At 51.1% G+C, this 22,320-nt stretch overlaps 1 protein-coding gene across 1 annotated transcript in view; it reads right to left on the bottom strand.

The window, feature by feature from the left end:
• The window catches only part of COLEC11 (collectin subfamily member 11), a 29,455-nt gene extending 16,108 nt beyond the window's left edge, over window positions 1-13,347 (bottom strand). The window contains exons 1-4 of the mRNA XM_060169181.1: window positions 13,229-13,347; window positions 12,882-13,005; window positions 8,754-8,896; window positions 2,146-2,217 (exon numbers count right to left, since the gene is read on the bottom strand). Of these exons, the coding sequence (XP_060025164.1) occupies window positions 2,146-2,217; window positions 8,754-8,871 (190 nt within the window). The 5' untranslated portion in view covers window positions 8,872-8,896; window positions 12,882-13,005; window positions 13,229-13,347. The remainder of the gene's footprint in view (window positions 1-2,145; window positions 2,218-8,753; window positions 8,897-12,881; window positions 13,006-13,228) is intronic.
• Between the last annotated feature and the right edge of the window lie 8,973 nt (window positions 13,348-22,320).

Genomic DNA, 22,320 nt, shown 5'->3' on the forward strand with positions numbered 1-22,320 from the left:
ATAGAGGGGGACTTCCCTGGTGGCGCAGTGGTTAAGAATCCACCTGCCAATGCAGGGGACACGGGTTCGATCCCTGGTCTGGGAAGATCCCATATGCCGCGGAGCAACTAAGCCCATGCGCCACAACTGCTGAAGCCCACACGCCTAGAGCCCAGGCTCCGTAACAAGAGAAGCCACTGCAATGAGAAGCCCGCACACCGCAATGAAGACCCAATGCAGCCGAAAAATAAATTAAAAAAAAAGAAGAACCCAAGAAGGTTTTTTAAAAGACAGGAAAAGACAATCCTCAAAAAGGAAAAAAAAGAAAAGAAATACAAATGACTTTTAAACACCTGAAAAATAAGCTGGCTTCATTTATGATAAGAGAGGCTAAGTTAAAGCCCCACTGACGTGGCCTTCCACGGCTACCAGACTGGCAGCTTTCTGAGGCAGGGAGGGTGAAGGGGTCGGCCGTCTTGTGCTTCAATAAACAGAGGGTAAATGGATTCGATCCTTTTGGAAGGCCATATCCACCAACATTTCAAATGCACGTGCATTTTGATCAACAATTACTCTGTCCGGAATTTATCTTCAGGCTGTACTCGTCCACATTAAAAATGACATTTACAAGATTACTCACTCACTGCAGCAAGGCCCTAGGGAACTGTAAATCTGCAGTAATAGGAGACCAGTTAGATAAAGAATGGACACAATGTCTCCAGGCGAGAGCAAGTACAACCTGCATGTCCTCCTGTAGAATGAATGATCTCCAAGAACACGGTTAAGTGAAAATGCAGAACATTACATACATTTTGCAATTGTTTGTACAGAAGCAGGAAAGAATAGTGTTCACTCAGCCATTACAAAATATCTCTGTGAAGATAAAGAAACCTAACAGTGGTTGTCAGTGGCGAGGGCTGCTGGTAGGGATGGGAAGGAGACTAGTGGCTGTGAATAATTTCTGTATGTTTTGAACTTTGAACCAGGACAACAGTTCTTTTATTTTTTTAATTAATTTGTTATGAGTAAAGGGAAAGTAAGAAATAAAAATCAGCACGTGGGCTTGATGGAGGGATGGTGGTGACACAAGTGCTCGGGATCTAGACTGTGACCCGGGTTTCACAGGCATTTGCAGCTGCCAAACTCACTGACGCTACGTAAATCACACCTCAAAACACGAAAAAACTGGGACTTCCCTGGTGGTCCAGTGGTTAAGATTCAGTGCTCCCAATGCAGGGGGTGCGGGTTCGATCCCTGGTCTGGGAACTAAGATCCCATATGCCTCACGGCGGGGCCAAAATAAATTAATTAATTAATTAAACAAAAAAGAAAAAAACCAACATTTAAAAAAATTTAAGAATGAAAAAACAGTGCATGGACTTAAAAACATAACAACCTTTATCTGTGTTGTTACAAGAACCACCTAACTCCGATGCTATGAGGCGGGGTGGGGACCGGCTGGATAATCCCAGCACGTGTTCTCATAGAATAGTGTGCAGGCGTTGACAAAGCACTTCCAAACACAGCTTTTACGGATTTCACAAACTTTAAAGCAGCAAAAGGAAGTATATCCTAATGGTGGCATTTACTGACATCACCGTGCACCATGTAGCTTCTTTTTTAGGTAGGATCTATTTTCTGTAAGCCCCAGCACAACCCCAGGAGGCAGGCTGAACGACACTATTTTTTTTCCTAATGAGGAAACAGATTCAAGGTGACTAGGGTCCGTTAGCCAAAACTGGGAGGCCACGGTGTAACCCCCCATGCCCCACCCAAATCTGTGCTCTCTCTCCTTTGCACACCTACATGACTGTTTCCATCACTGTTCACACGCCTCCATCACTGTTTGCACACCCTCATAATTGCACTTATACGTGTAACGATCACAAGTGATCCCCAATTTGCACGTGAGGCCAAGCGAGCGCCGAGTTTCCATACACGTAACAACCCGATGAGGCACACCTCCCAGAAGGCACTTTGTTTCTCGGTGCCGGGCAGGCCAGAGCCAGGGAGCACTGTTTAAAGAGCCCTCTCTGTGCCCTGCTTCAGTCCCGAGACCTACACAGGTGCCGGGTTCCTCTCGAACGCACCCCCCTTCTCCCCACCAACAGCTCTCCAGGAGCCGGTGCCCCAGCTGTGCCCTTGGGGCCCAGGGGCAGCAGGTACCTTTCTCTCCCGTGGGGCCGACTCTTCCAGGCCGTCCTGGTGCGCCTTTGTCCCCCTTCTCTCCAGCATCCCCTGTGGAAAAAGTCACATGCCTTTAGGACCTTGCTCTAAGCGCCGGGGTCCAGTGTCTGTGTGCCGCCAGCCAGGCCCCTTGGCCTCCCTCTTCCCATCCCACCCCCGGGGGGTTTCACCCCTTCCTCCCAACCTGCTCCCAGCTTTGGCTCTAGGTCTCCCTCCCCAAGTCTCTTCTCAGGATTCTGCTGCCTTGCCTCCCCACTCCCTCTGGGAATGCATCTGTCCCTCTCTCCATCCATCCCCCTGGGCTGGCCCCTGTCTGCCTTCTGGTGCACAGGGCTCCCCAGGACCCACCATGGCTGCTCTGCTGCCCCTTACCACCCGCGCTGGCCTCTCTCTTCCCTTGTCTAGCCGGTACTCTCAGGAAGAATAAACTTGGGCACATGAGTCGGCGTCCCCTTGTCCCTTCAGTGTGAGCACCCCCCAGAGGGTACACTACTGCTCAGGGGCAGGGTCCTCCCACACGGGGACACCTGTGACCAGGTGAGCACATCACCCGGTTCAGGTTCGCTGGCCAGGTGCGTCCTGCTCTCAGCCTAAGCTACACACGCCCCCAGCCTTCCTCACAGATCCTGACCATGTTTTGGCACATTTTCCTTTGTTTCCTGTTTTGTTCAGAACCGAAACAGGGAAACGGGCTGTTTGTGGAGCCTCCCTGGTACCCCGCACTTAGCACGTCCCAAGTCGACCTGGTGGTTTTCCCCAGAAGTGAGTCTCTTCTGTGGACTTTCCTGCTCCTGCCGTTGAGACACCGAGTCTCCCAGACTCCAGGCTCCAAGCCCCACGGTCATCTCTGCTTTTCTGTCTCCCTCATCGGATAAGTGCAAGCATCGCCCAGCTCTGCGAAGCCCAACCGGCCGCTCCCTCCCGATGCCCATGGGGGCTCCACGCTCAGCCACGTCTCTGCAGTTCTGGAGGTGACGGGACCACCAGCCCGCCCTCATGCGGCTCAGGGCAGGAGACAGGTCGCAAACAACCGTGGAGACACCCTGTCTGAGCAGCACAGTGCACGGGGGGAGCAGAGGACGGAGTGCGGATGGGACATCAAGGCCCCTCCCGGTGCCCCCCGCCGCCCCCCACTCCAATCCACCCCAGAACCATCTTCCTAAAACACAGAGTCCGTTATGATACTTCCCTTCTCAAAGGAGATTCAAAACCACCAACAGCCAAATGTAGTTATAAATAATGTCCCATTTTTAAGCTCCTCCCCACAGGCCTGCACCTGGAGCCCAGGGGTCCGGTTACACTGCTGCCTCTGCCTAGTCGGCCGTGACCATCAACCCACCTGTGCGGGTTTCACCTGCTCACCTGACTGTCCAGGAAGCTGTTCCTCAGCCCCCCACTGGATCTCCGTTCTCCCGTGATGAGGACCCTGCTCTGTACCACAGTCACTGTCTCGTGGCCTCATCTACTTCCCTGATGTATCTGCCTCCCACGGGTGGGTGTGGGTGCTGACGTGCAACTGCCCAGCTGTGCAAACAGCAGGCCAACATTCAAGTGAACTTTCATTCTCCGTAAATTCTCTACACGTGCCTTCATTTGGTAAGACGCTCCCCTGAGATTACAGATTCCACAGTGAAATCCCCCAAACTGATAATCTGGCCTTAAGGGGAGGGGGCATCCCATTTAAACGTGGAATGCAGGGCTGTCACGTTACTGCCACCCCAGCACAGCTGTGACAGCTCCATGAACTGCTGCTAAAGGGCGGTTGACACACTTGGCACACACGGGCCCCTGAATCTCTGGGTAGTTCTCGGGTTTTTTCTTATCTTTCAAAAAGAAAGGAAATCATTACAGTAGTAATATTTGGAGAAGAACTGATAGTCTACCAAGAAATACCGACTAACAGACTGATCTCACCATCAAGAATCAGCAGACATTGGAGGGGCACCAACATCGTGAAAAAAGAAATAACAACCCAGGAAACAGGACTCAGCGGGGCAGCCAGAATCTGACTGTGAAAGACACTGAATATCCTCATAAAGATGAGACAGAAGAGGCAGCTACGAACTAGAACAAGCGGCAATGAAAGGGGACCAACTAGGGAATCTCGTGCATGAAACACATTTTTGAAACAAGTTACTCTACAGGCAGGCTGAGTAACAGAATGGCCAATGATAAAAGCTAATTCATGAGACCAATAATTAGGATGAAGAACTTGTCTACAAGGCAACACTGAGAGAGAAGGAGATGGAAAGTTTTGTTTCGGTTTTGAAGTTATCACGTCGAGTGTTGAAGAAAAAACCCCACAGATCCCAACATGCATCATACAGGAATTCCAGAAAAGGAGAAGAGACATTCGAAGCCTTAACAGCTGTGAAGATTTAATAGCTATGACTTCCCGGCACTAAGGAAAATCACCAAAGAGCACAATGCGCGTGCCCACAGAGTGCAAGCAGGAAAGAAATGAGGGGAAAATAACTCAGACGTGTCAGAGTGACACGCAGAACACCAAGAATCAAGAGAAAATTCTACGAGCGCCACGAGGAGAAGCAATGTTTAAAGACTGCACGCACGTGAATGAGAATTAGATTGACACAGAATTGTCATTAGCAACACAGGGTACGAGAATAAAATGAAGCAGGAACTTGAACAGAAGGGCTGTAATTTAGACTGAGATCAGAAGAGGCCTCTCTGATGAAGTGGCTTTTAATGCAGACCTGCTGAACCAGGAAGATGCAGCCAGGCAGAGACTGAGGAGACAAAAGGACACCTGCACAGGTGAGGTGGGACGAGCCGGGAGGGCCGGGCACAGACAGCGCTCAGACCTCACACGTACGGCCCACCGGACGCCCCCGCCAGGCTTTAAGGAGAAAAATACCGTGGTCCCATGCCTGCGTCAGGGGAGGACAGTGAGATTAATGGTTCCAGGGTCCAGGCCAGACGCGAGCATTATCAGTGCCCACGTCCCACTGCCCCCTGTGGACAGAGGGTCCACGTCGTGCCCGCCTGCGTCTCCTGGAGCAGCCGGGAGAGCCCTGGGCCGCACAGCGGCTCTGTGGATAATCGTGGAAAATTAACACCAAGCAAACCCACCAGCTTCTTCTATAGATTAAGATGAACTCCTAGGGTTCACACACAGCCATTCGCTTAGTTCCATTAATTTAACCTGCCCCCGCCCTGCCCCGTGAGGCAGGGATCACGTCCACTTTACGATGAAGAGCCAGGCCAGAGACAGGCGACAAGCCAGCTCGCCAGCTCCGGGCAGCAAAACCCTAATCAGAGAACAAGCAGGCCACGTCCCCGACTGGACCCTCCTCTGGGAGAGAAAGCAGTCAGGACAGGAAAGAGGCAGGGAGACCAGAGCTGAGGAGGGAACTGGCCCAAAGCAGCATTTCAGAAGCATGAAATCCCCACGTGCATGTGTTAGTCACATTATTGGCTTTATCAACCTTCTTTCAATTAATTTGATAAAACCTGTAAGAATAATGATGCCCTTTTAAAATCTCTGAGCAGCAGGCTTGCTAATACACACCAGTGTTTTCCTAACTACAACCCATTTTTCCAGCCATCAAGGAAACTGCTCTTCCATCAGAATGAGTTGTTACTCTCTCCAGATACAAAGATAATGTGCTACGTTTAGGTCTGTAATAACACATGACTTTCTTCTCAAGGAGAAGGCCGCCTGGAGTCCTTGAGAAGGATTCTGAAGCCCAGTGTGGATTCGCAGGAGGAAGCACCGGGACAGGCCGGAAGCAGCCAGGCGCCATGTCCCCAGAGACCTCCTGCCACCTCCAGGCTCCGTCTCCAAGGAAACGGGCACTGGCTCCACCCTCGCAGGCTAAGCCTGGCCTGGTGGAGCCTGTAACACAGACGCGTCTGATGAACGAATGGAGACCCCTCACCTGCCTCTTTCATCTTAAGGGCGGGGCCTGAATTGTGTTTATCTCCACTGACCAAGGCAGGCCCTGGCACATGTGCTGTAATCAGACCTTTCACAGACTGCCCTGGCTCTCGGGCGCATCCCGCTCTCTGTGCCCTGAGAGCAGCATAGAATGTCCTCAAGGTCGGAGCTTGGTCTGAGGAGGAGCTGGGTGGGACCAGGCGCCGGGCAGAGGGCGGCCGGCCCGCCGCTGCCCCACGCTGCACGAGACGCGGATCCGGGGAAGGAGCTCTGACGTGATGCCAATCTTCACTTTGCAGGGGACGCACATCCACATGGGCCTGAACGTTCGCTGCTTAGAAACCCCAGACTTGCTTTGCTGCCGTAGATTTCTCTCCTCCACTCTCACCCCTGCTGCCCAACGTGAAAGTCAGAGCATGAAACCCCTCCTCTGTTTCGGCTCAGCACCCTCGCATCACAAAGAAGGAACTCTCACTGACCCACGCTTCTGCGTCACAAGAAGACACGCACAGAGGGTAACGAGGTGAGGTGGGTGTGGTCATCAGCGTGACAGCGATCCGTTCGCAAGGTACCTGCCTATTCGAGCATCACGATGCACACCTTGAATAGACAGAGCTTCCATTTGTCAGTTCCACCCCCAGCAAAGCTGGAAATTTAAAAAAGAACAAGATATCCAGTTTCTAGAGGCTTTCATAAGTATACTAAGTTTCTCCACTAAAATCGCTGCTTTGGTGCTGACAGACTAGCGTGAAACCGGACGTGTGAAACGATGCTGCCACTGAAACGCTGGATCCGGAACACACACTGTGGGTAGCACGTGGTCTGCGTGTTGCCCATGGCCCCAAACATCCCACACAGCTTCAGCACCACTTGGGAGCCTGTCTGACCACCTGCCAGAAGATGAGCCTTGGAGAGCAGGGGCCCCGCAGATTCCCTGGCAGACCCCTCCGCTGGAGGGCCCACACCGTGTCTGCTCACTGCAGACACTCAGTCTGCGAACGGGGTAGGAGCAGGAGAGTGACAGCAAGTCGGCTCTCTGTGGACCATGCCTCCACCTGGCAATACAGTGGCTCATCACCGACCACAGCATGGTGTTGGGTGGTGAGAAATCATTGCTTAGAGGAGGTGAGGTGTCCCTGGAGCGGGCCACCCTCGGAGAAGGAAGCACTGCAGGGGACCCGCCGAGCACACGGGTTGGAACGCCCTTAACATGGATGCAGCAGAAATGGTCACCGACGCAGATGTCAAAAAGCATCTGTCTCAGAGTACCCTCAAGATGTGCTTGAAAACCCAGAGACATCTGAATATTGATAGTGTCCCGGTTTTATATTTAAATGGCGAATGTGGCTAAACAGTAGAATATCTGGACCGAGCTTTCCCAGACACCCACAACTCCGTGCTCAGAGAGAAGCACTGCTGCTAGCATGCCAGTATATCTCCATCTAGATTTTTTCCTATTTCTGTGTATTTGTATATTTTTAATGGGGTTAGCAAGAGACTGTTTAAAGTCACTGACTCTGGGACTTCCCTGGCAGTCCAGTGGTTAAGACTCCACACTCCCAATGCAGGGGGCCCGGGTTCAATCCCTGGTCAGGGAACTAAGATCCCACAAGCTGCAGTGCAGCCAAAACAGTAACAATAATAGTAAATAAATAAATAAAAATGACTGACTCTTTCTATACAATAAATATACGCTTAAACCGTTCTTTAGGGCCTCCTCCCGGTGTATGTTTCCCAGGTTATCGGAGGTTCGCTGAGTAAGGAGCTGTGTGCTTCAGAGGCCCCGAGCAATTTTAGAGCAGAGAACAAACGGCCGTGTAACTTCATTACTAAGAGCACACGCAGCCCTATAGGGGCAGGAGGGGCAGAGTGGAATCTGGGGATGCGGGACCCTGCCCGCTGCTCCTAGGAGCACAAGGCCCAAGGGGCATGCTCGCCCCACGTGGTGGAGGTGCCCTGTGCCCGTCTTGAAATTCTTTCTAACTTTTGAACAAAAGATCCCACATTTTAATCTGCATTGGGCCCCTCGAATTACGGAGCTGGTCCTGCTTGGGAGCCACAAGGTTTGGGATCTCCTGCCCGTGCGTGGTAGAACCCGGTGACTTTTTGAGTGAAGGTCCTCCCCCTGTGCTGGTGCCCACCCATCCCTGGTCTGCAGAGGCAGCTCCCCCTGGAGGTGAATTACAGACAAAGCGCAGGAGAAGTTTTCTTGATTTTTCGAAGAAGGAATAAAGAGCTCTCAGGAACCATAACAGGAGCCCAGGCTTCAGAGCTACGCAACCCACTTAGACAAATTGCTAAGTTTCCCTGAGCCTGGACCAGCCTCATCTGCACAATGAGAGCATCTCACCCTGAGAGGCGCTGCAGGTGACGTGTGCAGTGCCTGGAACACACCTCGGACGCCTTACAGGGTCCCTGCAGAGAGGACCGAGCTGCACACGAACGTCTGGTTTCAGAATTACAGGATCCCTCGCCTGAAGACAGTGTGGACGCCACGTACAGTCTGACCCTGGACTTTACAGAAGGGGGGACCAGGGCCATCGACGGGGCAGATTTTCCCGCGGCCAGGCCCCGAGCCGGCCCGGGGACGCGGGATGAGCTCTGCATCCGCCGCTCGCACGCAGCTCCCGCCTGCACTCCGGCCGCTGCCCGGGAGGCCCTGACCTCCGGGAGGCCCGGCGGAAGTTACCTTTGAGGCCGGGGACGAGAATCTGCACGGAGCAGGTGTCGTCCACCGTCTGCTGAGCGCCCCCAGCCCGGAGCACCGACAGGAAGGCCAGGCCAAGGAGAGCCAGAGCCTGCTTCATGGTGAGCCTCGCAGCACGTTGACTCCTGAAGGGAGGGAGAAGCAGTGAACAGTGACGGGAATTCCGGGAACCGGGACAGCAAGTGACAGTGTGCAGGCGCGCCGGCCACCACACTCGCCCCGCTCGGGGGCCGCGGTGGCAGCTGCCCTGGAGCGGCTGTCAGTGCTTCGGTGCCTCTTTCTCTCCCTGTCGCTCTGTCTGTCTCCCTCTCTGTCACTCTGTCTCTCTCACTCGGGTGCCGACTGAAACCTCCACCGGGACATCCCCTTTGCCCAGCAGTGACAACAGTCACCACTCCGGATGCGTTACTCCAGATTCTTCTTCTGATTCCTTATAACTGATACCTGATACACACAGAGGCATGTTTACCGTTACGTGAAAACTCGGACGCTCAGCCATAAAACAAACATTGGTGAGCATCCGCTTCGCACGTCCGGGCCCCTGACCCGAGTCCCTGGTGCCCATCCCGCCCCCGGCCTCCCCTCGGAGGAGCCGCTCTCCTCACCTGAGCCCCCCTTCTCCTGCTGTTTCCAAAACAGCCTCAGTGCATGCATTCTTAGACAACGCCATGTCTAGTGTGCCAGGTTCTGAGTTTTATGAGATACTGGGTCACGCTGTGTGTCGTCTTACCTACTTGACTCAACATCGTGCTCCAGGATTCATCAACGTTATGCTGCCGCACACTCCTGTAGCTTACTATGTCCTCACGTCAATGAGGAAGCCCCCGTCACCAAAGGGTGTGGGACAGGGACAGAGGTTGGAAGGACACAGCTGCCCCCCCGTCCCTGTGCTGGTCCCCTCGCCATGGGCCAGTGAGGAAGCACGCAGACTTTGAGGTCTGCCCCCCGGGACCTTGGTGTCTGGATGCCACAGTGCTGGGAGACAGCTGTGCATCCGGCTGCACCTGGACCAGCGCCCTGGCTAGACTGCATCTCCTGTCAGCTTGTTCCCTCACCTTACAGCGAGGCAAGCGTCCTGGGGTCACCCTGAGGAAGAACAGGCAGCGGTGCACGCAGCTCAGCACCAGGCCGGCCCCACTGGACAGCAGCTTTTGACATCCTGGCCACCACACCCTGGGAAGGAGTCCCACAGCCGGCCCTGGCTTCCAGACAAATGAAGGGCTGGAAGCAGAGCTGCTGAGTGAGAGCGTTCTGTGCCCCCCGTGAAGAGCCTGTGCGTTAGCCAGATCTCCCACGAAGGGGACAGAGGTGACAGTCATCCGTGCCGTCCTGCAGTGAGGCCCCGGCTCCCCACGTGTGGTCACAGATCTGATCCTGTAGGGACAAGGCAGGGGGAGGACTGCTCACCAGATCGGGGACAACATGGTGCTCATGTAACCCTGCACAGGGATGGGCACGTCATTCCAGCCTCACGGGCCAGGAGGCCAGAGGCAGAGACCTCAGTGACAACTAAGAAGTGGTGACGATGGGCTGGCCTGGGACTTCCTAACGCTGTCCTGTCAGCACCGTTGCTCACTCGGCCCAACTGTCAGCTTCCCCGAATCAAAGTAAGGGCCCATCCTCCCCCCTCAGTCACAGCAGTAGTGGGCTTTTATTTTATCTACTTTTCTAACATTCACGTTTGGTGGAGAGAAAAGGAGCTAACGTTTACTGCACACCAAACGTGGACACACACGCCTTATTTAGTCCCCGGACCCCCTGGTGACGCATATGGCCCCTGGTTTTAAAGACAGTGAATAGGAGGCAGTGAGAGGCTGCAGGGCCCTTCAGGCGTGCGGGCCCCGGTGAGCTGGCTCTCTCCGTCTCCTTTGTCAGCTAAGCCTTGACCCCCGAGCGAGCAGCTCATCCTGGACATCGGCCGCCGTGAGCACCTGCAGCCGTAACTGCAAGAGCTTGGAGCACTCAGGCCTGGGGTTTGCAGGCGCTAAGCTGAGCGAGTGAATGGAAGGATGGGCACATGAATGAATGAACGCCCAGAGGTTCCCAGCGGCAACTCACATAGGACGTGACACTCTTCTGCTGATGGCTTTCCACGTTCCCATGGTGTTCCCAGGGCCAGCGCCTCGGACACGCGGCCTGTGCGGACCCACGTAGAGGGCCGGACAATGGGATTGGGGCCTGGATTCCTAATGGTCTTTGAACAAAGCAGCACCGCCAAGTGTGCAACCAGCCCGGATGATCACACTGTGTTCTTAACCATGAAGAGCGTAGCTGCTGCTTTAGCGGCAAGTCGCCTGTTCCTTTCAAGGAGGTACTTCTTGAAGGCGATGATAATAGAATGTTACGTGTCAACTAGCTGGCGGTTTTTAAAAAGCCACGATAAACACTTGCTCCCCTGACTTTTGTGCTCAGGCCAATGGATGCTTGCCTCTTGGTATGTGTGGGAGGCCAGCTGTGTTTAGATTGTTTTAAATGTCTCGGGAACTGCATGGGAATTTCCTCTCTAGCTAGAGACAACTGGGTCAGAAGACAGCCACCTTGTTCAGCAAGACTCGCTGCTCTCACACTGCAGAAGATCAGATGCCACCTCCCAAGGAGGGGGAGCGAGGGGCAGAGGGCCCGGAGTGCAGGGAAGCCGGGGCTGCCCTCCCGCTGGCCCTCGGCCCTTGGCCCGCTCACGCGTCTGGGCCCACCTCGGGTCCTGCAGCAGGAATCAGTGCGGGCAGCCCTGGTGGGAGCCTCTTTCCCAGACTTCGGGCTCCTTCCTGCCCTCTTACAAGAGGAATTTTGTTTTATAAACGGGGAGGCTGCAGCTCCTCCTGGGTCTCTTCAAGAAAAACATCCTTATCTCCCAGCTGGGGCCCACCCCTCCGTGAAGGAGGCCAGCTTGGCCGAGAAGAAAGGAAATTCAATTTGGAATTCTTGGTAGAAACATGATATAACAATGAAATAGGGAAAAAAGTGCGGCTTAATGGGCCAAACGTGCAACTGTACATTTTCATTAAATGTCTACAGCAGGAAAAAAAAAAAAAAAATGTCTACAGCAGGGCCCACCGTCTTACGGGCACCGTGAATGCCTGCAGAGAAGCACGTCCCTAGAAGCGTCGCGGGTCTCACTGGCAGGCAGACACCCCACCCCCACCCCTACAGTGACACTGGGCCTTCCCCAGCGACTATGGCACTGACAGAGTTTCACCCCAAGGGCACACATTTTTCCTATCTTTTTACCAAGACCATGAAGCAAGAAGAGGCCTTTTCCCTATTACCTCCCCGAGCCTTATGCAAATCATCTGTCTGTTCTTTTATTTGGCATATAGATTTTTCAAATTCGTAAACAGAACTGAACAGCTGTGAACGTTTGGGGCGCCGCTCTGCTTGCTACCCGGGCAACATGCTTCCCATCAAACAGAAAATCCAGTTATGCACACTCAGTGGCTTCCAAACTTTACCTCTTAACTTCAGAACCACTGCCTAACTTCGGCCGGACAGCCAGGGCCAAGGCAGGAGGGCCCCTGGGACGCTGTGGAATCCAATTTTGGAGGCAGGATGACCCCACCCCGTACAGGGTGACCCTATGCGCCCTTGAAAGTTGCCTTCTCCAGCCCCGCCTTTTGCCCCACATCTGGGACTCCCACCACTGAGCCCGAAACAGAGAGGCTGGCCACTGAGCAGAGAGGAGCTGGTCGCCCCGTCGCCCCCGCTGGGGGGTCCACCAGGCCCCAGGAGCCTGAGCTAGCTGCTCAGGAAGGTGTGTGTGCCAGGGGCTGGGACGGGGGTTCTGCGGCCGCTTGTACCCCGGCTGGGATGCAGGAAAAACTGCGTCACCCCTTTGAACCTATGGAAACCTGATCATCTCCTAGTAACTGGTAGCTCTGGTGCCCGGCGCTCGGCTCCAGGAAGTTTCCACCGTGAGCTACCGAATCAATCAAGCCTCAGAATTCTGGCCTGATCCCTGCGACACACCCGATCTGAGAGCAAATCCCTCGGCCCTGCACCCAGTTCCTACCTGTGCCCCGTCAGGAGCCTCGCCTTCCCGCCTGAGCATCTCCCGCGGGTTCCCCACCCCATCCCGCTCCCAAGGCTGCAGAGTGGCCAGCAGAGCGTCCCTACCTGAGGCGTGCGCCAGACCAGGCTGCTGTTTCCGGGCCGCGGTCCCACACGTCGGGCAAGAGGCCTGGCTGTCAGACTGCCGGCAACTCAGGCTGGGGCTGCGGTATTATCTGCAAACAGCTTCCTGTTTGAAATGCATGAGGCGGAGAAGGGAGTGTGGGAACTTGGAAACACGTGAGATGTCGGGGTCTTGGGGCCCCTCCTGGAGACGCCTCCCTAACTCTGCACCCCAAACTCCCCAGTCAGTCCCTTTTTATCCACCTTTTCTGTTCCTCTCATTTTCTGAAAAAATAAGCATGTGTATCGTGGAAATTTAGGAAAGTAGAAAGAAGAGCAACAACTGTCACCTGGTATCACACAGACAGGACTAAATACAGGCTGGCATATTTTGCAGTTTTTCCATATAGGTTTCACTCCAAAAGCATAAAGTACTCGTCTGCTGCGTGTCGAGACCTAACCGGTGGTGAGGCCCCAAACTCCCTCGGCTCACAGGAGTGTCATTTAAGGCAACAAACACATGCCAAATCCACGTCTTTGGAGGGGGCTGGGCAGGTCCAGCTCCTGTGTGGCCTGACTTATACGCGAAGGGGCGGATGGGGGTCCTTTAAGAAAAAGACACATATCAAATTATGATCATAAAAAGTGAGGTCCAAAAGTGAATACTTATTAAGACTGACAAGAGAAGTCATAACAAATTACAAATTTTAGAACTGACAAATTCCACACACACCACAAAATCCATGAAAAAGAATGGATTCTTTATTAAAACCACCTGATAGCATAAGAAAATTTGACAACTTAGATGAAAACAGACCACTTCCTGGAAAACACAAACTACCACAATGGACCCAATATGAAACAGAGAATTTAACAGCCCTATAGCAATTAAGGGGATTGCATTTGTAATTTTAAAACTCCCTAAAAGGAAACCTCTAGGCCAGATGGTTTCACAGGAGGATTCTACCAAACGTTTAAAGAAAAATTAACACCAATTCTACACACTTCTACCAGAAAATAGAAGAGGAGGGAACACTTACCAATTCATTTTATGAAGTTAGTGTTACCCTGACACTGAAACCAGACAAAGACAATACCAAAGAAGAAAACTACAGACCAATAACCCGGAAGGATATAGATGCAAAAATCTTTAACAAAATATCAGGAAAGAGGATTGAGCAATATATAAAAGGATTTGCAAGCTATTTATAAACAAGTGGGGTATTTTGGGGATGCAAGGCTGGGTCAATATTCAAAAATCAACCAGTCATTAAGAATGCAGTGTTTGGGGGCTTCCCTCGTGGCGCAGTGGTTGAGAGTCTGCCTGCCGATGCAGGGGACACAGGTTTGTGTCCCGGTCCAGGAAGATCCCACATGCCACGGAGCTGCTGGGTCCGTGAGCCATGGCCACTGAGCCTGCACGTCCGGAGCCTGTGCTCCGCAACGGGAGAGGCCACAACAGTGAGAGGCCTGCATACCGCAAAAAAAAAAAAAAGAATGCAGTGTTTGGAGACGCAAGAGGGAAGAGATATGCGAACATATGTGTATGTATAACTGATTCACTTTGTTATAAAGCAGAAACTAACACACCATTGTAAAGCAATTATACTCCAATAAAGATGTGTAAAAAACAAAAAAAAGAATGCAGTGTTTGAAGAATTTTAATGACCTGGAGAAATGTTCACGATGGAATGATAAAGAATTAAACAGAACAAGGAGGATATAAAAAAAGTCAACCAGGGGCTTCCCTGGTGGCGCAGTGGTTGAGAGTCCGCCTGCCGATGCAGGGGACACGGGTTCGTGCCCCGGTCCGGGAGGATCCCACATGCCGCGGAGCGGCTGGGCCCGTGAGCCATGGCCGCTGAGCCTGCGCGTCCGGAGCCTGTGCTCCGCAACGGGAGAGGCCACGACAGTGAGAGGCCCGCGTACCACAAAAAAAAAAAGTCAACCAGAGTAATCCATCATACTAACAAGCCAACAGAGGAAAATCACATGATCATATCAATCGAGGCAGTGAAAGCATTTGACAAAATCCAACACCCTTTCATGATAAAAACTCTCAGAAAAATAAGAATAGACAGGGAACTTCCTCACCTTGACAAAGAGCATCCATTTATTTGGATAGAAGATATATTTTTTTACTGAAATATATTTGACATACAATGTGCAAGTCCAAGGTATATAACGTGTTGATCTGATACACCTGTGCCTGGTAATATGGCTGCCTACAATTGTAAAATTATTTAGCACTCCATTACACCATATAGTTGTCATTGCTTCTTCTGTGGTGGGAATAATTAAGATCTAGTCTCTCAGAAGTTTTGATGATTTAAGTAAAATATTGTTGTCTATATTCACTATACTGTGCATCAGATCTCCAGGACTTATTTATCTATTAGTTGCACATTTGTACCCTGAAACATCTCTCCTATTCCCCAACCCTAACCCTGGCAACCAACACTCCCCTCCGTTTCTACGAGTTTGGCTTCCTCTGACCCACATGTAAGTTATATCATACAATATTTGTCTTTCTCTGTCTGGATTATCTCACTTAGCATAATGACCTCAAGGGCCAACCACGCCATCACAAATGGAAGGACATTTCTCCTCATGGCTGAATAATATTCGATTGTGTGTGTATATATATATTTATCTCACACTTTTATCATTCATTCTTTGACAGGCACTTAGGTTTCTGTACCTTGGCTATTGTGAATAATGCTCCAATAAACCTGGGAGGGCAGACATCCCTTTGATAATGTTTTCTTACCTTTGCATAAATACCCAGAAGTGGAATTGCACAACCATATGGTAATTCCATTTTTACTTTTTTGAGGAGCCTCCATGATGTTTTCCATAGTGGCTGCACCAATGTACATTCCCACCAACAGTGTTTTCTCCACACTCTCGGCAACACTCATTACCTTTCATCTTCTTGATGCCCGGCATTCTGGCAGGTGTGAGGTGATAGCTCGCGGTTTTGATGTGCATTTCCCTGATGATTAGCGATGTTGAACATCGCTTCATGTGTCTGTCGGCCATTTGCATGTCCTTTGGAAAAATGTCTTCCTGTTTCATCAAAGAGCATCTATTTTTAAAAACCAACACTAACATCATCATCAGGTGAAGGCTGAGTGTCCCCTCCTGAGATCAGGAAAATCAGGACAGCAATCTTACTTCTTATTTAGCAACATGCTGGAAGTTCCAGCCCATGCAGAAGGCATGGAAAGGAAACAAAAGCCACAGGGATCAGAAAGGGAAAAGTAAAACAGTCCCTTGTTGCAGATGACACGACTGTCTGCCGAGAAAATCCCAAGGAGTCTACAAAAAACTTCTACAACTATTAAGTGAGTTCAGCAAGGTCTCAGAATACAAGATAAACATACAAAAATCAGTTGTATTTCTATAAGCTAGCAGTGAACGTATGGACACTGAAATTAAAAGCAATACAATTTACAATTGCTCAATAAAATGAAATTTGTAGGTATAAATCTAACAAAACATGTATAGGACCTATATGCTGAAACACAACATGCTGGTGAGAAAATCACAGACGATCTAAACAAACGGAGAGACATGTCATGTTCATGACCAGAAGGCTCCGCACAGGATGTCATTTCCCCCAAAACCGATCTACAAGCTTAACACAATTCTTATTGAAATCTCAGCAAGAGTTTTTACAGATACAGACAATACTATTCTAAAATGTATATGAAAGACAAAGGAACCAGAATAGCTAAAATAATTTTGAAAAAGAATAAAGAGGAATCAGTCTACCCAGTTTCAAGACTAATTATACAATGGAACAGAACAGAGAACCCACACAAATGTACCCAACCGATTTTGTTAAGTTTTTTTAAATAAAATGCACATAACATAAAATTTATCCTCTTAATCTCTTTAACTGTAGAGTTCAATGGTATTAAATACATTCATAATGTCACGCAACCATAACTACCATCCGGCTCCATATTTCTTTCCACCTTGTAAAACTGAACCTCTGTCCCCATTAAACATAACTCCCCACTGTCCCCCCATCTCAGCCCCTGGCCACCACCATTCGACTTTTCATTTCTATGAACTGACTATTCTAAGCATCTCAGGTAAGTGGAATCACAGAGTATTTGTGTAACTGGCTTATTTCACTTAACCTAACGTCCTCAAGGTTCATCCACGTGATAGCAGTTGTCAGAATCCCCTTCCTTTTTTTTTAATTTATTTTGCTTTGTTTTGTTTTAATTTTATTTTTGGCTGCATTGGGTCCTCATTGCTGTGTGTGGGCTTTCTCCAGTTGGCGGCGAGCGGGGGCTACTCTTGGTTGCGGTGCGCAGGCTTCTCACTGCGGTGGCTTCTCTTGTTGCGGAGCACGGGCTCTAGGTGCGTGGGATTCAGTAGTTGCGGCACGCGGGCTTAGTCGCTCCGCGACTTGTGGGATCTTCCCGGACCAGGGATCAAACCCGTGTCCCCTGCATTGGCAGGTGGATTCTTAACCACTGCACCACCAGGGAAGTCCAATTTTTTTATATATATATTTATTTATTTACTTTGGCTGCATCAGGTCTTAGTTGCAGCATAGGGGATCTTTAGTTGCGGCACACGTGCAGGATCTAGTTCCCCAACCAGGGATCACACCCGGGCCCCCTACACTGGGAGCGTGGACTCTTACCCACTGGACCACCAAGGAAGTCCCTCCCCTGCTTTTTAAGGCTGAGTAATGTCCCACTGTATGTACAGACCATGTTTTGCTTATCTATTTATCCACTGGTGGACACTGGGGTTGCTTTTACATTTTAGCTCCTGTGAATAATGCTATGAACGTGGGTGTACAAATATCTCTTCCAGACCTTGCTTTTAATTCTTTTGGTTATACCCAGAAGTGAAGTTGCTGGACCGTATGGTAGCTCTATTTTTACTTTTTTGAGGAGCTGCCATACTGTCTTCCGAAGTGGCTGTACCACTTTACATTCCCACCAACAAGGGTTCCAATTTCTCCACAGCCTCACCAGCACTTGCTATTTTCTGGGTTTGGTTTTGTTTTGCTTTGATAGCAGCCATCCCAAAAGGTGTGAGGTCGCTCTCTTTGTAGTTTTGACTTTCATTTCCCTCCTGACCAGTGCATCTTTTCATGTGCTAACTGGCCTACGCGGCACTCAGCGTGGCTTGCGGGATTTTAGTTCCCCGACCAGGGATTGAACCTGGGCCACGCAGTGAAAGCACCGGGTCCTAACCACTGGACCGCCAGGGAATTCCCTAGACCCAACTGATTTTTGACAAAGGAGCAAAAGTAACTCAGTGGAAGGAGGATGGTCTTTTTTTTTTTTTTTTTGGCGGTACGCGGGCCTCTCACCACTGTGGACTCTCCCATTGCGGAGCACAGGCTCCAGATGTGCAGGCTCCGCGGCATGTGGGATCTTCCCGGACCGGGACACGAACCCGCGTCCCCTGCATCGGCAGGTGGACTCTCAACCACTGCGCCACCAGGGAAGCCCAAGGATGGTCTTTTTAATAAATGGTGCTGGAGCAGCTCAACATCCAGAGGCAACAGGTGAACCTTATACAAATATTAACTCAAAATAGATCACGAACTTAAGTGTAAAATTATAAAACTTTTAGAAAAAACACAGGAGAAAAATCTTCAGGATCTAGGGATAGGCAAATAGCTCTTAGACATAAAACACCAAAAGTACAATCCCCAGAAGCAAAAATTGATAAATTGTACTTCATCAAAATGAAAACCCTATTAAAATGCAAAAACATGCTATAGGAGGGGAAAAAATATTCACAAACTATATATCTACCAAAGGTCTTTTATCTAGAATTATAAAGTACTCTCAAAACTCAACAGGAAAATAACAATCCAGTTAAAAAATTGGGCCACAACATGAAAAGCTATTACAACCAAGAGTCTGTGCGGATGGCAAAGAAGCACATGAAAAGATGTCCCAACATCACTGGCCACCAGGGAAACGCCCCTCACACCCACAGTGAGGCACACCGCACACCTGTCACAATGGCTGCCACTGAAAGGAGCAAGGACCCCAAATGCTGTTGAGGATGACAAGCTGGGGGGGATGTAATGGTGCAGCCGCTCTGGGAACAGTTGGGCACTTTCTTAAGACACTGAACATGCAACTACCCTACAACCCGGCGATTGCACTCCTGGGCGTTTACCCCAGGAGCCAAGACTTACCTTCACATGAAAACCTGAACATCCACGGCGGTTTATAGCAGCTGAATCCCTAACAGCCCCAAACTGAGAACAACTCAGACGTCCTTCAATGGCGGCTGGTTAAAGAAACTCTGGTCCTCAATACCAGGGAGCACCGCTCGGTGGTAAAGGCACCAACTACAGACACAGCACCAACTGGGAGGGTCTCCAGAGAATTCTGAATGAAAAGAGCCAGTCCTACAAAGGTTCTGCACTGCCTGCTTCCGTTTATAGAATGGTACTGAAATGATGAAACTACAAAATGAACGGACCAGTGGTGGCCAGGGCCTGAGGAGGTGGGCGTGGTGTAAGAGAGGGACAGAGGGACGTCCGTGACCCGTGATGTGGGCCCTGCTCCCGCAGGACCTGTTACCACTGGGGAGACAGGGTACACGGACTCCTCTGGTTTACTTCTTACAGCTGCACGTGAAGCTACAATTGTGTCAAAATTAAAACTTGCACTTAAAAAAAGCTGCCTGGGGCTTCCCTGGTGGCGCAGTGGTTGAGAGTCTGCCTGCCGATGCAGGGGACATGGGTTCGTGCCCCAGTCTGGGAAGATCCCACAGGCCGCAGAGCGGCTGGGCCCATGAGCCACGGCCGCTGAGCCTGCACGTCCGGAGCCTGTGCTCCACAACGGGAGAGGCCACAGCAGTGAGAGGCCTGCGTGCCGCAAAAAAAAAAAAAAAAAGCTGCCTGACACTACCTTTCTTTTGTTCTGTATTATTAGGCTGCATACTCTGTCCTCGCCTCCTGCCATGACAATGCTTTTCTATTGAAAGAACAGACAGTAACTCAGTATTTTCCCTAGCATGGTTATCTGAATTTATTCCTGGTAGCTTTTAAAACATTTATTTCAACTTCCTAAGCCATTATTGGTATGTCATGTACTTCTTTAGGTTGGTAGTTATATTTGGAAGAAACTCATTTCTTTCATATGAGGTGTTTGATCTCAGGCATTTTGAGTTTGTTTTGTGCAGAGAATAATCTGAGTTTTTGAACTGACCACACCATTGTCCAGGCTGTAACTGATGAGCTCTTTGTACGTGGAAATCACTGTGAACCACTCAACCAACTTAAATCCAAAATAATGCAACCCTAGCCCAGCTTCAGCCTTGCCCCAACTCCCCGCCAGGGGACATCTGGCAATGTTCTGAGGACAGTCTCAGTAGTCACACCGTGGAGGGGGCGAGAGGCACTGGCTTCCAGGACGCTGCTAAACATCCAACAACGCCCAGGAGTTTCCACCACAAAGAATAACTAAGCCCCAAATGCCAAGAGTGCAGAAGTGAGAACCCCGTGGCCAGATCCCAAAGATGCCCACGGCCACTGGGACACCCCCGACCGGAGGACTGGGACGGCGGCTGCGCTGCACACCCACGCCACTGAGACGCAGTCGCTGGGCTGTGTTTGATGCACATGGGGTGAAGGCTCAGCTCCCGGGGGCCTGGCTAGGATCAGCATCACTACTCAGTCCTCACAACCAGCCCCCGAGCAAGGCATCACCGCTCCATTTACAGCTCAGGAGACAGGGCAGAGAATTAGAGCACTGGCCCGTGCTCACACAGGCAGGGGACATGCCGACCAGACCTCAAGGACAGCAGATCACACACGGCCGTCCCAAGGCCACCCTCCCTTCTCCCAGCCCCCTTTCTTGTCTCACAGCTGATAGACGGGGGGTACTTACCTTCTGCTTCTGAGTCCTGAAATGTTAAGCACTTTTTATAAAAAGCGCCAATAACCTGAGAATTACTCTGTTACAAAAACAAGTGATAATTTTAGACTAACTTGCCTATTTCCAGTAGATTGCAAATTAGAACCATTTTTAGATCATAAACCATGTTTACACCTGCTTTGCAAACAAGTACCAAAAGCCATCAGAATCACTAAGTGCTTCTCCTCCGGGCTTCCCTGTCTCCCTCCTCCCTTTTTCCTCCTTCCCCTCAGCTTGTTCTGGAACGCGTGAAAGTCATGGCCACCAGGAACAGGCTCTTCCCTCAGGAACTCTGACCTCCAGAGACGGGCCACTTCCAGGGGACTGGGACAAGAATCTGGCTCATCTCCCAGTTATTATTTACATTTCTCAGACATAACTGAGAAATCTGGACACAGGAGCCAGATCAAACCCATGTGTCTCTGGCTGGGAATGTTCCCCGGGGTCACAGCACCGTGCAGCCGTATCTCTTCACCACTTTGTCCACGAGGACGTTAACCACGGCCTGCTTCCGCCTGAAGGCTTCATTTCTCCAGAGCCCACGACAGCCCAGAGCAAGGCCAGGCCCCCTGCCCCAAGTGTGAGGACCCCCCCACCCATCCGCTAAGCCTGCTCGCTGGTGAACACAGAGCGGACGTGGTCCAGGAGCCCAGCCGGCACAGCCAAGGGCCCTAATCTGGAGCGCACGGCACCCCGTCGTGACGAGAGGTGGGTTCTGGCTTCACCCCTCAGAGACACCACATATTACAACGTCCAATGATGTTACATCACCAGAGATCATCAGGGAACGTGGTACTGGAGGATACGCTCAGAATCGGCTGGAGGACTCCTGAAAACCCCGATGGTGGGCACCCCTGGAGCTTGATTCAGGAGGCGGGGCGAGCCCAGGTGTCTTCATTCCACCGAGCCCCGAGCTGCTGGCTGCTGCTGGTGCAGGGACCCCGCTCCCAAGGCCCAGTGAGCGCAGCCGTGGAGGGCGAGCTGACCTGCCTCCGCCCCGCTTGCTGCCCGGCCCGGCTCCTGCCCACTAGGCCGCACATCCTGCGACTCCAGGTCAACAACTGTCCCCTGCCTGAAGGGACAGGCCTGCAGGGTGTGGCAAGGTCACCAGCGCACAGGCCCAAGGCCAGCGGAAGGCAGGATGGGGAGGGGCAGCAAGGGCGGCTCGTGTGAAGGCGGCAAATCAGACAGCGGACGCCAGGCTAGGGCAGCCCTTGGCCTCTCATGCTCCCCAAGACAATCCGGCTCTAATGTAGAAGACGGATAACCAACAAGGACCTACTGTAGAGCACACGAAGTTGTACTCAATATTTTATAATAACCTAAGGGAAAAGAATCTGAAAAAAGAACATATATATGTATAACTGAATCCCGGTGCCGTACACCTGAAACCAACACACAGACACAAACTACAAGGACCCTCTCTGTTCAAAATCTTCCAGCCTGTGTAGGAAGCTACTTGATAATGCACACAGCTCTGCACCCACAGCTCTCTCCTTTGGAAAAACATACCCAAAACAATA

The sequence above is a fragment of the Lagenorhynchus albirostris genome, chromosome 13, assembly GCF_949774975.1.
Source record: "Lagenorhynchus albirostris chromosome 13, mLagAlb1.1, whole genome shotgun sequence".
NCBI classification, from domain to species: Eukaryota; Metazoa; Chordata; class Mammalia; order Artiodactyla; family Delphinidae; genus Lagenorhynchus; species Lagenorhynchus albirostris.